The sequence below is a fragment of the Dipodomys merriami genome, unplaced genomic scaffold, assembly GCF_024711535.1.
Source record: "Dipodomys merriami isolate MVZ:Mamm:240054 unplaced genomic scaffold, mDipMer1.0.p SCAF_14, whole genome shotgun sequence".
In the NCBI taxonomy this organism is placed as follows: domain Eukaryota; kingdom Metazoa; phylum Chordata; class Mammalia; order Rodentia; family Heteromyidae; genus Dipodomys; species Dipodomys merriami.
The window spans coordinates 13,511,840-13,528,740 of record NW_027202715.1 but is presented as its reverse complement, the minus strand read 5'-3'; the positions used below and the strand labels follow the sequence as shown (position 1 = coordinate 13,528,740).

The 16,901-nt window shown below is 39.2% G+C and overlaps 1 protein-coding gene across 3 annotated transcripts in view; it reads right to left on the bottom strand.

Moving 5' to 3' along the window:
• Positions 1 to 16,901, bottom strand: part of Bmpr1a (bone morphogenetic protein receptor type 1A) — a 142,905-nt gene that overhangs the window by 14,097 nt on the left and 111,907 nt on the right. For all 3 annotated transcript variants that reach the window (XM_070020763.1, XM_070020762.1, XM_070020764.1), the window contains 4 exons: positions 13,030 to 13,192; positions 11,508 to 11,610; positions 5,836 to 5,932; positions 5,566 to 5,665 (listed from right to left, as the gene is read on the bottom strand). In XM_070020763.1, the coding sequence (XP_069876864.1) occupies positions 5,566 to 5,665; positions 5,836 to 5,932; positions 11,508 to 11,610; positions 13,030 to 13,192 (463 nt within the window). The remainder of the gene's footprint in view (positions 1 to 5,565; positions 5,666 to 5,835; positions 5,933 to 11,507; positions 11,611 to 13,029; positions 13,193 to 16,901) is intronic.

The window sequence follows — 16,901 nt, the reverse complement described above, 5'->3', positions numbered from 1 at the left end:
ACATCACAATATCTATTTCCTCTTTCTCTAAACCTTGAAGTGTCATATTTTTGGACTTTTGCCAGTCTGGATGAGTATGGTTTAATTATCTTTCCTCTAATTACTAATGAGTCTGAATTATTTTCCTTCTCAGTTTCTTTCCCTCAATGGCCTACTCAATTAAGGTTTCATATTTTCTTCTATTGGTTCACAAGACTCCTTTATATAACCTGGACATTAACCAACTTAGTCTCTAATACTTGTATGTTACCATAATGTTCTCTCAGTCTGTGATTGTGATGACTTTCCAGTTTATGGTGTTTTATGTCAATTTTTAATTTTAATGTAATAAAGTGACTGATCTCCTTTCAATCTTTCTAACTCTAATGTAATAAGTCATTCTCTCAAGGTTTAAATTTTTTGATTTTCTCATTTAGTCCTTTAATTTATTTGGAATTTGTATCATGCAATGGAAATGAGAGAACAAACCAAAATAGATTTGTTTCCAATATTAGGTAGCCATATTTACATGGTTCTGTGCATGTTGTGTGTGTGCACGTATGCACCAGTAATGGGGCTTCAACTCACAGCTTGGGTGTAGTCCCTTAGCTTTTTCACTCAAGACTGGTGTTCTACCACTTGAGCCACAGCTCCACTTCCATATTTACAGTTTTATTTTCATTTTTAAAACTTTACATAGACTTGCCTGGTATGATTGGGCACACCTGTAAGCCAAGCATTCAGGAGGCTAAGTAAAGCGGAAAGATCACAGGACCTGGCCAACCTGGGTTATATAGTGTAACTTTATTTATGTGTCTTTAAACAAATAATCATAAAGAAAAAAAATACATAGGAGGGCTGGGAAGGTGGCTCAGTGGTAGAGCGCTTGCCTTGCATGCATGAGGCCCTGGGTTCGATTCCCCAGCACCACATTAGCAAAAAGAGAAAAAAGCCGGAAGTGGCGCTGTGGCTTAAGTGGTAGAGCACTAGCCTTGAGCTGAAGAGCTGAGGAACAGCACCCAGGCCCAGAGTCCAGGCCCCATGACCGGACCCAAAAAAAAAAACCCATAGGAAATTGACTCAAATGGCTTGAAATTCAAAGGCACAAAAGGATGTACAGTGAGAAATCTTCCTCTCACACCCATCTCTAAGTCATCAAATCACTTCTTTGGAAAGCAACTATTTCCCTTTTTTTTTCTGAAGAAATGGAAATATTTCTCATTCCTGAGTAACCTAGTGACTATAAATTATGCATATTCAAACAGAACAATGCATACTGTTGGTAACTTCCTCTGCTTTACTCTTTCTTCCAGAAGTGGCTGTATATAGTATGCACTGCCCTGCACATTGCTTTTTCTCTTTTTGTTCTTTTGCCAGTAGTGGAGCTTGAACTCAAGGCCTCGGCACTGTCTCTGAGCTTCTTTTGCTCAAGGCTATAACCCTACCACTTGAGCCACAGCGCCCCTTCTGGCGTTTTCTGTGTATGTGGTACTAAGGACTCAAACCCAGGGCTTCATGCGGGGTAAGCACTCTACCACTAAGCTACACTCCCAGACCACACTGCTTTTCACTTAGCAATGCACCTAGAATTTTATACAGCAATCTACTGTGTGGCTGTCTACTACTCTCCAGGTAGATTGTTTCTATCTCATTACATCCAAATGTGAAATGGAACATTTCTCTGGTATTATTTTCTGGAAGTTAGAGCTGAATCTGGAATTCTATGAAAAGCTCCACTGGCTTCCTTAAAGGCTGTCCCAGGTACAAGCCTTCTACTATCATATAAGTTTTCATTTCTTCCTATGCCTTTACCCAGAAGTTAATTTCAATACTTATCAAATTTTGTTTATAAAACTTAGTATTTAATATTTATCAGAGTTCTTTGTTCATCTACATTTATCTTATATTTTGCTGGTCCTGGGGCTTGAACTCAAGAGCTTTGGATGCTGTCCCTGAGCCTCTTTGTGCACAAGGTTAGCACTCTACCACTTGAACCACAGCCCCACTTCCAGCTTTTTCTGAGTAGTTTATTGGAGATAAGATTCTCATGGACTTTCCTGCCCTGGATGGCTTTGAACTGCGATCCTCAGATTTTAGCCTCCTGAGTAGCTAGGATTACAGGTATGACGCACCGACGCCAGCTTCTACTTTTAAATATCGCATAGTTGTTAGCTTAGCAACAAAACATCACTCCTGTCTTCTTTCCTTCTACCTATTTCAGAACCACACATTTCTTTTTGTTTCTGGTGATTGAACTCAGGGGATCAAACTTGCTAGGCAGGCACTCTACCACTTGAGTCAAGCCTCTAGACACTTTTTCTACTGCTATAATCTTGATCTGTGTTTGGACTGCTTTGGGCTGTGATCCTACTTATTCTTCTCTGAGATGATGTGGACAACAATGACATCTGCGTGCCACTGTGCCCAGTCACATGACTTTCTTAATTTTTTGCCCATCTGGCTTTTAACTGTAATCTCTTCATCTCTGCCTCCCAAGCAACTAGGATTATAGGCTTAAGCCACTGCATTAAGCTTTCTTTTTGGGGGTTGGGAATAGGGAGTTAGGAGGGTAATCTCTTCTATAACCAGGGCTAGACTTAAAACTCCTGGTCCTCCTGTCTCATCCTCCCCAGTGCTGGGATTTTAAGTATGCATTATTATACCTGACAACAATTAGCTTCTTGAGGTTTAATTCTTTACTTTTGGCCTTGTCATTTCTAAGAAACATTTTTGCATTGGTATTTTCAGTCTTTCCAATCTTGGGCTCTTAACCATTGACCTCACACTTTGGAAAATGAATATATAACTCATTTAACACTCTTGTATGCTTTCCTAAAGAACAAACAATTATATCCTTGAATTGTCCCAACACAGCTGTAACATATCATTTATTCAGATCAACGTCCCTGTTGACATTATGATGACTGTATATATATTAACATATGGCCTCATTACACACAATGATTTATTTTTCCTGTATAACTTCTTCCAGGCAACGAACTATCACTTCTGAGGGAACAGAACTGAAATTTCTCTGCTTCGGGGGGAATGTGTTAGCAATGCTGTCTGTTCTGGAGAAGGAAGATGAAAAAAAGGGAGATGGAAAGGTCTTGTGGACATAAGACCCTGCCACAAGAAGTAACCTACTTCTAGGGAAGGGCAGGAAACTGCTACTCAGCACCAACCAGAAATTGTTCAGCACCACTGGGCAGCAGGAACTCATGCTATCTATAATCCTAGCTTTTCAGGAGGCTGAGATCTGAGGATTTTGGTTCAAAGCCAGCCTGGGCAGACAAATCCAAGAATCCCTATCTCCAAATAATCAGATAAAAGCTGGAACTGGAGGTGTGTAGCTCTGGCACAAGTGGCAGAGTACCAGCTTTGAGAGGAAAAGACCCAGAAAGAGTTCAAGGCCCTGAGTTCAAGCCCCAGCAAGGTGGATGGGGGAGGGAAGACCAAAAATTTTCCAAACTGAATGAAAATCAGGAACCCCTAAATCTAAAAAACTTACCAAACACTCTTAAGTATTAGAAATTACAAAGAAAAGCGGGTGCCAGTGGCTCATGCCTATAATCCTAGCTACTCAGGATCGCAGTTCAAAGCCAACCCAGCCAAGAAAGTCTGTGAGACTCTTATCTCCGATTAACCACCAGAAAACCAGAAGTGGCCCTGTGGCTCAAGTGGTAGAGTGCTAGCTTTGAGCTAAAGAGCTCAGGGACAGTCCTAGGCCAGAGTTCAAGCCTCACTACCAAACAAACAAACAAAAAAAAAAAAACAACAAAGAAAACACATTACAGTATAATTGGATTGCTTAAAATCAGTGATAAAAGGAGAAAATCTTAAATGTACTGAGGGATAAGGGAAGATTTTATAGAGGCTGGAGTATGACTGTGTGCTTTCTGTGTCCTGCAGACAAACTCTTTGAAGGCAGTAACATAGGCAATCTTACAGCTCCTGTTTCTCACAGTCAGTATTTAGCACTGATGTTCTCTCTGGCAGCTGTTACTGTATTTGTAGGGATGATTAATTATAGGTCTCATTGTAAGATGTCTGTCTAGGCTATTTTACTGGACCCTAATGGCAGTATTTTTAGGTCTTTTCTTCAGGTTGCAGATTTCTCTAAGAATAACTTTGTCTGTTTCTAATCTATTTCAGTATAGAGAGTTTTTCCAAATTCATTTATCCTATATAGCTAGTCTCAAATCCATTTACCTTAAAAGAATTTCCTCAGTGATCTGAAATGTTACCTTTACCATATAATAAATTTCTTCATGTACTTAGATTTTATTTATGGCTCCACTGGTATCTAATATTATCCCATTATGACAATGTTTTAGTACTGAAGTTTATATTCACCAGGGGCTGTCTTTGTTCTAATGGCTGCTTTCTGTATTATGATTAAGTACAAATACTTTAGAAGCTCCAAAGTATAAGCAAGTTGGTTTCTGGAGACAAGCTACAAAAATTCAGACATTAAGAAACTAACCACTCTACAAATAAGGGGGGAAAATCAGGAGTATTCTTGAACATAGAAATATGACATTGTGGGCTGGGAAGTTGGCTCAGTGGTAGAGCGCTTGCCTTGCATGCCTGAGGCCTAGGTTTGATTCCTCTCAGCACCACATAAGCAAAAAGAAAAAAGCCGGAAGTGGTGCTGTGGCTCAAGTGGTAGAGCGCTAGCCTTGAGCTGAAGAGCTGAGGGACAGCACCCAGGCCCATAGTTCAGGCCCCACAACCGGACCCCCCGCCCCCCCAAAAAAAGAAATATGACATTGTATCCATTTAATTGGTAATTTTTTCTCTTCAAGGATATACATATTTAAATTAAGTAACTATGTAATTAAAGAATATAAATTAACAATTTCTGCACAGTACATAGCAGTTAATACTTTCTGCCAACTGGCTTTATTGAACAAAATATTTTGAGTGTATCTGAAAAATATGGTACCTATACATAATGAAATTTTACCATTAGGAAGAATAATATTTCATTTGCAGGGAAATAGATGGACCCCAAACAAATCATGTTAAGTGAGACAAGCCAAACTCAGAAAGACAAACAATGTATGCTTTCTCTTGTATATGGAAGTTAAATCTAAGATACAGGAATGTAATAAATTATACAGGTCTCTAGGCATTCACAAATAGTGAGACCAAAGGTGAATACTCTTAGGAGAGGAACAGAAAGACACAATACCTATGTGTATCTGATCATATAAAATAATATTTATCAAAATAAAGTACAAGAAATGAAAGCAAGATTTTTTTTCTTTTTTGCTATTTTTGTTTTCTTTCCTTTTTGCTCTGTTTGTTTGCTTATATGTGTTTGGGATTGTTGGGGGAGGCACAAAAGTAGAAGGGCAAAGGATGAACAATTGCAGCAATGGTACTCACTGGACACCATGTGGAAAATGAACTATATACAACTTATGGGGGGGGTTGGGAAAGAAAAACTGGGAGACCAAGGGAAGGGGTGACATTATCCAAAAAGAAATGTACTCACTACTTGACTTATGTAACTGTAACCCCTCTGTGCATCATCTTTATAATAACAATGAGAAATTTGAAGAACCACAGATATCTTACTTGTAACAAAAGCAGCTGGAGAAGATGATCATAGCAATTATGCAGACAGCCATAGAAATGAGCACGACTAGCCATCGGACGCTGCCATCAAAGAATGGGCCTGATAGTGGAAAGACATAAAACATATGAACACAGGCTCTTTCTATCATATCCTGTTAAAAGGCAGAAAAAAGAACAACAACAACAAAAAAAACAAAAGCCCTAGAACTCTATGCAGCTTTTTTATTGTTAAAAACAGAAAATTTTGCAGAGAAGCATGTGCTAACCTACCTATAACAACAGGAGGCAGTGTAGGTTGCAAATACTGGTTACATAAATTGGTCCGACAACATTCTATTGTCCGGCGTAGCTGGGCTTTTGGTGAATCCTGGAAGAAGAGTATTCATAACAATGAGAACTGGCTTGATACAGTAAATTAATATTGAATCTTTTGTACTTATAAAATACAATTTCTAATTCAATAAAATGAGAGGAATTTTTCAATTTTATGTGTGAAAATACTGAAAAATTAAAATTTATGCTGAAATATTATTGTGAGTGGTTTTATTAGTTTTAAGTCTATGACCAAGATTCAAACTTGGTATCTGATGCTTCTGCTTACTGGCTGATGCTCTACCACTTGAACCATATCTCCAACTCCTAATTTGTCTTTTGTTGTGAGGCTTGAACTCAGGACCTAGGTGCTGTCCCTGAGCTCAAAGATAGAGCTCTACCACTCTGGTTTTTAAGTGGTTAATTGGAGATCAGACTTTCCTGTCTGGATTGGCTTTTAACTACTATCCTCATCTCTCAATCTCTTGAGTAGCTAGGATTACAGGCATGAGCCACTGGCAACTTGACTAAAATGGTTTTTAAGGAGAACATGTGAATGGCATATTAGAACACTAGACTATAGTTTAACCATAGATGAACCAAATTATTTTATCCCAAACTCTGGTAAATTTTAATAAACTATCATTCTTTTTAGTCTTAAAAAAAAGAAGAAAGTAGTTATTATATCTTGTCCTAGAAATCATGGATAGTAATTTTATTAAAACCATAGCCAGTATGGAAAATATAATCTCAGAGTAGTACTGAGACTTGGGCAGAGGCTGAATATCAAACTAAAAAAGTGAAGGGTAGTCTACAGAGATGCCATTAAGTAAATGATACTATGATTCTGCATTTGGCAGCTTGTTGAAACTAATGAACTTGAAGTAGAAACAAGTTGAAGCATGTAGGTGAAAAAAGAATATTACTTAAGGGTTTTTAGAGACTATCAACCATATAGAAGATGTGTCCCTAACAGATCAGAAAGCAAGTAAAGAAAAAAACCTGTAGTCCTAAGAAGAGATATCAGCAATTACATGTTGACATTTTCTGTAACAGTTCTATAGAAGACCAGTTCAATGCTAACATTTAATTAAGCACTACCTGGAAGAAATGCGATTTGAGGCTAAAATCTTAATAGACAGAAATTGTTGTTTATGAGAGTAAGAAGAATATATAAGCAGAAATTAACCAGTTCATTCTTGAGTGTCAGATGATTAGTAAGAAAATCAGGTATTACCTTAAAAAGGATATGAGTCCATGACTTAGATTTTCATATGGCAGGATGGCTATATATTTTGTTCATATACCAGTAGAATGCAAGGTAAAGAGATACAATTCCTTAACTGCTGTTTTGTCTTTGTCTCCTTTGTCAAGGTGCAAACTAACCACTAGGCAATGGGCACTGACAACCCAGAGCTATGAAGAGATCTTACAATGTGTCTGTATTCTACATGAGTTCATAAGTTTTAACCTAAATAAGTTATAGTCTAGAAAGATGAGGACAGTGTCAGTGTGATGGCTTAAAAGACAGGTATGGCCATGTGCCGGTGGCTCACACTTGTAATCCTAGCTACACTAAAGGCTGGCAGCATGGAATCACAGAAAAAGTAGGACTTTAGAATCAAACACTTTAAATTGTAGCTTTGCCAGCTATTCCTTTGTGGCCTTCAACTTCTAATTTGTCTTATCTGGTTTCTTCTATCTAGTTCCTTTTGCTGAAATATACGAGGCAGCCCTGGAAGACATGGTATGTCTTCAACAAAAATAATCATCAGCTGACTAACCACATGTCTTTCTTTCACAGATTACTGATATATCTGGGTAAGGGGCAAAGTAGTGTGCAGACTGTGGAACAGGGTGATATAAACCTTCTCTTTCCCCCATCCTCTACCTGTCACTGAATCTCCAGATTTATCTAGGAATTAAAAATCCTTGTGGGAAAAAAATTACTTGGAAATTATGAAGTGGGAGATTCTAGTATAAGCAAACATTTTGTGTGTAGGACAGGAGTTGGGACATGAGGAAGGAACTGAAACCAAATTACATGAATAGCAGTGAGTTTTCAGAGAAACAATTCATTACAGGAAGACATGTAACAAGCTAATTTACCAGCAGAGGGCAGCAAAGAACAGGACTGTGAAGTGTAATCACTGGCATCTGTTTTGATCCACACTTAGTAAGTTGTGTAAATACTGAGATAAAGGCTTATGCGATTAACTAGTATATGTCTGAGTCCAGCAGAAAAGGTCAGATAAGTTGATGTTAGGGGAATGAAGCCCAAGATAAGTATTCAAGTGTTTTGTTTTCTTTCATGCAATTGTTTCTAACATATTTATAAGATGATTTCTATGTTGCTTTGTATGTCCCTCCCCGACGGTATAACCCCTGTTTTCACCACTATATTTGATGTTGGTATGATTTGTGGAGGGGAAGGGCAAAAACAAATCGTTTAACTAAGGATACAGGTAGACCCATTGCAACAATGAGATGTACAAGTCGTTATGTCCAGGAAAAAACGAACTTCACAACTTTGGGAAGGGAGAGGAAGGGGAAACAAAGAGGAGGCCACAATGCTTGATAAGAAATGTACTCATTATCTTGCCCAGGTAATTGTAAGTCCTCTGTATGGTATTCTCACAATGAAAAATTAATAAATAAAATTAAATTTTAAAAAAAGGCTTAGGGAAGATCAAAAGATGCTCTCCTGGGTTAGGTGCTAGGTTTAACAGAAGGGATGTCTACCAAAATGTGCAAAAAGTGTTGAATTTTTTTTTTCCTAAATTAACTCCTAAATAAAGTGTTGTTTTTTTTTTTTATGTGTTTTTTTGGTTGGTTGTAGGGCTTCAACTCAGGGCTTGGATGATGTCCCTGAGCTTTTCTGCTCAAGGTTAGTGCTCTACAACATTAAGCCATAGCTCGCTCCACTTCCAGTTTTCTGGTGGTTAATTGGAGATAAAAAGTCTGTCAGTCTTTCCTGCCCAGGCTGGCTTAGAACCATGATCCTCACATCTCAGCCTCCTAAGTAGCTAGGACTGCAGGTATGAGACAACAGTGCCAAGTCTAAACAAAATTTCTGGCTTACTTACTATTCATAATGACACTCTAAAATAGGACTGTTACATCATTCTTTACTCAATGCAACAGAAATTGATGCAAAAGTTGATGCCAACTGTTATCACTTTATCACATAAAACAGGTAAGTGAAGAAAACTTTTTTTCTGTACTCGAGTTTGAACTCAAGGATTTGTGTTTGTTAGGCAGGTGCTCTATAGCTTGAGCCATGCCTCAAGTGTAGGCCTTTTGATTCAGGTTAATTTTGCAATAGAGTCTTGATTTCTGCTTGGGATGGTATGGACTATCAGCATCATATTTACATTTCTTGGATGAGATGGGGAGATTGGGGTCTGGTGGACTTTTTTTTTGGAGTTGGGGGAGAGGCTAACCCTGAATCACAAGTTGAATACATAAGAAGCAATTGAGGTTACTATGAACTCTTCTTTTTCACTGGACAAAGAGGATATGGAAAGCAAAGTAGTCTACAAATAACCTTTTTGGATAGTGAATAAAATGCTATCATCAGGAGGAGCAATTAGATTTCTTCTTCTTTTTTTTTTTTTTTCTTTTGGCCAGTCCTGAGGCTACTCAGGGCTTGGGCACTGTTCCTGAGCTTCTTTTGCTCAAGGGTAAGCACTCTACCATTTGAGCCACAATGCCCTTTTTGGCTTTTTCTGTTTATGTGGTACTAAGAAACTGAACCCAGGGCTTCATGCATGCTAAACAAGGACTCTACCACTAAGCCTCATTCCCAACCAAGATTTGTTTTCTATGATCCAAAGAGAGTAAGGCATATTTGCAGGCATTTGCCCAATGGGTGTAAGCACAGAAAGGTAGACATACATAACCTTGAAGGTTTTCACTGATCTTATGAATTTCTAAATAATAATAATTTTTCTGGCATAGCCAATACTTAAATTATATGTATTTCTAACTGGGGCTGTTTTTCAAAAACATTGGCAGAATCTCTTGGGAAATGGTTACACAAAGTTTTGGATAGATTAGGTATATAACCAGAGGTGTGAAGACATTCATAACTATTACCAAACCTCTGATTCCTAAAACACATGATTGTGGTTTTTTTTTTTTGTGTGTGAAAATACTGTACAGAGGGGTTACAATTACATGGGCAAGATAATGAGTACATTTCTTATCAAGCATCATGGCCTCTTCCTTTGTTTTCCCTTCCCATCACTTCCCATCTTCCCCTGTCCCTCCTACCCAATGCTCCTCTCTTCCCACCAAAGTTGTAAAGTTTGTTTTCGACTTGTACATCTCATTGTTGCAATGGGTCCACCTGTATCCCTATTTAAATGATTTGTTTTTTCCCTTCCCCTCCACAAATTATACTGACATCAAATACAGTGAAAGCAGGGGTTATACTGTGGGCGAGGGACATACAAAGCAACAAAGAAATAATCTTATAAATGTGTTAGAAACAATCGCATGAAAGAAAAAAACATTTGAGTACATATCTTAGGGTTCATTGTGTTGTTTTTTTATTTAAGTGGTACTGAGGTTTGAACTCAAGGCCTCATACTCACTCTGCTTCCTTGCTTGGCTGGCACTCTAGCACTTGAGCTATGCCCTCAGACCTGCTTTTTTGTTGGTTGTTTTGGAGACAAGAGTCTCCATAGACTTTTCTATCCTGGCTGGTTTTAAACTTTAATCCTTTAGATATAGCCAACTGAGTAATTAGGACTACAAACCATTAGTTTCCAGTGCTTACCTCCACTATGTTTTTTTTTTTTTTTTGCCAGTCCTGGGGCTTGAACTCAGGGCCTGGGCACTGCCCTTGAGCTTCTTTTGCTCAAGGCTAACACTCTACCACTTGAGCCACAGTACCACTTCTGGCTTTTCTGTTTGTGTGGTGCTGAGGAATCTAACCCAGGGCTTCATGCATTCTAGGGAAGCACTATACCACTAAGACACATTCCCAGCCCTGCCTTTTCTTTTTTCTTTTTTTAATCTACTTCATGTTAGGCTTGAATTCAGGAAATGGGTGCTGTCCCTTAGCTTTCTTTGCTCAAGGCTAGTGATCTATCACTTGAGCCATAGTTTCACTTAGCCATAGTTCACTTCCAGCTTTCCGGTGGTTAATTGGAAACAAGAGTCTCATGGACTTTCCTGCCTGGGCTGGGTTTGAACTGTGACCTTCAGATCTCAGCCTCATGAGCAGCGAGGATTACAGGTGTGAGCCACAGATGCCTGGCTCAGATAACTCTAGATATATACCTCTTTCATGAGATCTTAACATTTCTAAGCTGTCTTGATGGCAAAAAGCTTACTGTTCATCATCTTATTAAAGCATTCAGTAAACAGTATCATTTACAAATAGGTGTGACAATATCATATTTTTGCAGTACTGATACCCTGGAATGATTTAAAACTTTTTTCAAGTAAAGTAATTGGGAACTTAATTAGCATAGTCATATTACTTGAAGAATTTGGTTCTTCCAGGATATTTGGTAATGTGAACACACAGCAGTGTGTAGAGTTGGCACACCACTCCCAGGGCACTTAATGCTGTCCACACAGCTCTGCCTCATTCTTCATGGGTTCCATCTAGATCTCACCTTGCATTGAAAATCAGATCCTTCATATTTCATACACCCAGAAGCTAATGTTGTTTCTCCCTGGTCATCTTCTTCTATGATGGCAAAGCAATGCCCATTAGTTCTGAAAGAGAGGGGAAAAAAATGTAATTTCACATCAGAAAGTACTGAAGGGTCAGGTAGGTATAATAGTACATATTGTAATTGCATCATGAGTTCCAAGCCAACCTTAGCTACAGAGGAAGACCTTGTTCCCCCATTCCCCCCTCAAAATACCAAAGAACAAGAAATCAGTTTAAATATGACTTTTCAGTATCTTATTTTTTAATTCAAATTACCAAATAGGAATCCCTGGCTCCAATGGTACTAGGGATTGAACTTGTGATCTTCTACCTAAGCTATACCCCAAGTCCCCAAACAATTTTTTTTTTTTCTGATGACACTAGGATTTAAACCGGAGGCTTTGTACTTGCTAAGCCAGGTACTTTACTGCTTGAACCTCCATTTTGTTGTTGTTGTTGTTGTTCTGGTTATTTCTGATACAGGATCTTACTTTTTGCCCAGGTCAGCTTAAATGATGATCTCTTTTATGCCTCCTGCCACTGCTGGGATGACACGTGTATTATACCACCACACCCAGCTTTTTATGCTGAGATAAGGGTCTTCTGTCAAGACTAGCCTCAATTAGCACCCTTCCACCTTTGCTTTCTTGAGTAGGTAGGATGACAGACGTCATTGTACTCAGCTGCCAAGCAGGTTTTAAGATAAATTAAAACTGTTGGGTCTGAACTAAAATCTAAAGAGCCAACGAGTAACCTATGTTAAGTGGAAAAATGTTCTATTAAATAAATCCTCTAAATGTGCCAAATTGATATGTATCTTCTTTGTTAATTAGTCACATGATCATAGAAAGCTAATTTATATAATTTTGTAGTCAACATTATGACAAACATCTTTGGAAAGGACATATTACCAAGAATTTGAACGTCATTTTTTACTGATAGGGATTTTTGTTGTTGTTTGTTTCAGTCTTGGGGCTCAGGGCCTTAGAGCTGTTCCTGAGCTCTTTTGCTCGACTAGTGCTCTACCACTTTGAGCCATAGTGCCACTTCTGGTTTTCTGGTGGTTAATTGGAGATAAAGAGTCTCACAGACTTTCTTGCCCAGGCTAGCTTTGTAGAAAACCAGGGAAAAGTTTTGAATCATGAATTTTTAAAAATTTACATAAATGACAAATGCAACAGTGGTACCTACTGTAAATGTAGCTCAGTTAAGTGGTACAGCAACTTACCTATCATGCAAAAGGCCCTTGGTTTATGCCCTAGCATTGCAGAAAAAAGTAAAAGGCTACACCATGTCATAATAAAATTAACATTAATTATTTAATGGTAACAAAGTTCCGATATTTAACACAGGAAACCTTTAGTTCTTAGGAAAGATACCAGAGATTTAAAAAAAAAAACCATACCCAAACAATATTATTAATTGTAGTACTAAATGTACCTTTCTTCTCCAAACTCTTAAGGATTACACCAAATACTTACATGCATGTGTTATTAATAGCATCATCTGGGCAATGTCCTGAACAATAACACTTTAAAAAAGGTAAGGTATCCTCTGGTGCTAAGGTCACTCCATTTTCTGACTTCTTTTGATCAGAGTCTGATTTCATTCCAGTGCCATGGAGCATACTGTCTAGGTTCTGCCCTGTATTCAAAAATGGAATTTGTAAATAAGTCATTTTTGAAAACCTAATTGCTTACCATTCTCAACAGTTAAGTTTCTAAGTTTCTTTATTGTAATAATTGTTGCTAATGTATCTAATTAAGATAATTTAAATCATATAATTAACAGTTATTTATAAACTTATGCACAAGACTAATACTAAGTATTGTGGGCTATCCAGACATGGCTATGTCACAAGCTTTGCACTAATGAAAGACACAGGTAGAGGGACCCAACTAAATGTCAATGGCCAGCAGTTAAGTACTGTTAAATATAGTTGGTGATGTTAATTCCACAACAGATTCTTGCCTGAAGAACCCTTTAGTGCCTGCCCTTTGCCCCACCTTTAAACAAGTTCAACTATGGGATAGGAGACCCACAGCTAACTGATTAACAACTGACAGACCCTTCCCTAGTGCCTGGTTGTTTAGAGCAAGGAGCTGTTAAATAAATAACTCCTTTTTTGGACCTGAGCATGAAAATCCTCATGGCAGTCTGGCAGTTTGAACACTCTGCAATTCTACTGAGAAAACTCCATTCCAGCTTAATGGGCCACTGCTACCAGTGGGATACTGAAGTCAGTTCTATTTCAGGAGGCCCTCCTCCAGTCACAACTGCTCATGGCAACCTGTAGGAAAGCACTCTAGGCAAGATAAGCCCAGGTCTACAAAAACCTGCTTACTCTGCAGCTACTTTAAGGACCAGATGGGGGAGAACCCTTGCTAGTGTCCCAGCTTTCTGCTGTGACTGATGTTCTACAAAGATTATAATTGGGTTCCTAAAGAAGTTTGTGATTGACAAGTATGCCATGCATTTTTTCTAGGCTATCTTGGAGTTCTGTCAGGTTGGTATAGGAGGCTTCAACTAGAACGTTCACTTATTATTTCCTTATCACATATAAAGCAGGCTAAGCTGGCAACTAACACTAAGTAGCAGATGAAACCCTGGGTTTCTTGCTTCAGGCTTCCAGCAGCTACAAGGAAGCTAGAGAATTATTCCTGAAGCTGTACCTCTGGGACTCCCAGGGCTGTAGAGCCTCTGGCTCAGTTAACAACTAAAGTAACTGAAGAGAACCAGAGAGCTGCTGGGAGCAGAGACTGAAGACTAAAGCAAGAGGTGATGAAGAGCCAAGGCAGTAAACTCTGTTTACTGATTGTATTTCATAGAGCTGCCAAGAAAAGTTGATGATCCTGCCCGTCCCCAGTAGCTCACATTTATAATCCTAGCCAGTCCCCAGTAGCTCACATTTATAATCCTAGCTACTCAAGAGGCTGAGATCTGAAGACAGAGGTTTGAGCCAATTGGGGCAGATAAATCCCAGAAACTCTTTATCTCCAATTAACCAGCAAAAGGCCTGAAAAACTGGGGTGTGGCTCAAGAGACAAGAGTGACAACCGTGAGCAGAAAAAGCCAAGAAAGCAACTAAGATCCTGAGTTCAACCACCAGTGCCAGCACCAAAAAAAGGGGTGGGGTGAGGGAGAATGGGTGAGGGAGAGGTTGGGGGGGGAAGAGAAGAGAGGAGAGAGGGGATGGGGGAGAGGGGGGAGAGGGGAGGGGAGGGAGGGAGGGAGAGAATTGTTGAGGGTTCCATCATTCAAAACTCAGGAAAACAATAGTTGCCAGAGCCTCTCTGTAGTCTCTCCTAGGCAATATTACCCACCTCCAACCCTATCACCCATCTCTATATTGATGGTTTCTTAATTTACCCCTTAGCTACCACTTGCTTAGATACCTCAAAATCAGTTTGTCTTAAATGGAACTCTTGTCTCCAAAGTGTACTTCATTTCCCCCTATTTTTCTACAAATCCACTGCTCTTACCATATCATGTTCTACCCACAGTTAAGTAAGAAATCTCCAAACTGGCTATACTTCTGCTGTTGGCCCTTCGAATCCATTTTCCACAGAGCTGCCAATTAATGCACATCAATCTGATCAATGTACTACAGGCTTCAATATACACAGAAGAAAATCCAGCCTCCTTTATCTGTCCTGCCAAGGCCTAGCATGGTCTGGATCCTGCACACCTTTCCATCATTACTTTAGAGCACCAGCCCTCCTTTAAACCCAAGCTAACAAAAGCCTACAATTGTGAGGCCTATAGTGGTCTAGTGGGATATGTCATGCTTCAAAGTAAACAAACATAAAGAATATTTTATAGAGGACCCACATGTGGTGGTTCTTGCCTGAAATTCTAGCCAATTGGGAAGTGAGACAGAAGGATTGCAGTTTAAGAACTGCTTGGGAAAAATCATCAAGAACAGCAAACACACACACACACACACACACACACACACACACACACACACACACACACACACACACACACACACACACACACACACACACACACACACACACACACACACACACACACACACACCACATAAAACAAAAACAACAGGCAGGGATAGTAATGGGAATAGTGGTGCACACCTATATAAGGTTGCTTGTGTTCTATAGTATCTGGATTTTAAGGATTGCAGTTTAAGAACTGCTTGGGAAAAATCATCAAGAACAGCAAACACACACACACACACACACACACACACACACACACACACACACACACCACATAAAACAAAAACAACAGGCAGGGATAGTAATGGGAATAGTGGTGCACACCTATATAAGGTTGCTTGTGTTCTATAGTATCTGGATTTTCTAACTATATTCTTTTGGCATCACTGTAACACATTCCTTTGCCCCTACAGTTTTAAATGGTAGTTAAGATCAGGAGCTAGCTGTCCAGTATGGCAGCCACTAGTGACCTGTGGCTTCTGAGAACCTGAAATGAGGCTACTTTTCCAAGTTGTGGTAAAGAGAAACAGAAATGTCTCCTTATCTCTAATTTTTTTTTTTTTTTTTGGTCCGGTCGTGGGGCCTTAACTCTGGGCCTGGGCGCTGTCCCTCAGCTCTTCAGCTCAAGGCTAGTGCTCTACCACTTGAGCCACAGCGTCACTTTCGGCTTTTTTCTTTTTGCTTATGTGGTGCTGAGGAATCGAACCCAGGGCCTCGGGCATGCAAGGCAAGCACTCTACCACTGAGCCACCTTCCCAGCCCCCGCCTTATCTCTAATTTTAAGGACTAGCTTGATTAATTCAATCGGGGTAATGAAAAATGCAGTATTCCAATTAGAGCATTTCCTTGTATTTATGACCTATATTAATAGCTCCATAATGAGATGGTTTCCTTATCTAAGTTGGGTATGAGAAGTACATATCATAAAAGGCAGGATTAGTGCTTGCTTTCCCCCTTAATTTACCTGTTTCCAAAGTTAATGAGTTCATCAGTGTGCTTCAATATTAATCTGTTTTGTTTGGTGTTTTTTTTTTTTTTTTTTTTTGTCAGTTGTGGGGCTTGAACATAGGGTCTGCGCACTGTCCCTGAGCACTTTTGCTCAAAGCTAGCTAGCGCTCTACCACTTTAAGCCACAACATCACTTCTGGTATTCTGGTGGTTCTTCCAAGATAAGAGTCTCAGGAACTTTCCTGTCCAGGCTGGCTTTGAATTGTGATCCTCAGATCTCAGTCTCCTGAGTAGTTAGAATTACAGGTGTGGGCCACCAGTGCCTGGCTCAATTAGCTATTTTTAAGTGGCAACATGAACTTATAGACTTAAATATGTTTTTGTATTTTTTTTTTTGGTGGCACTGAGGTTTGAACTCAGGGCCTTCTAGTTTGTAGGCAGAT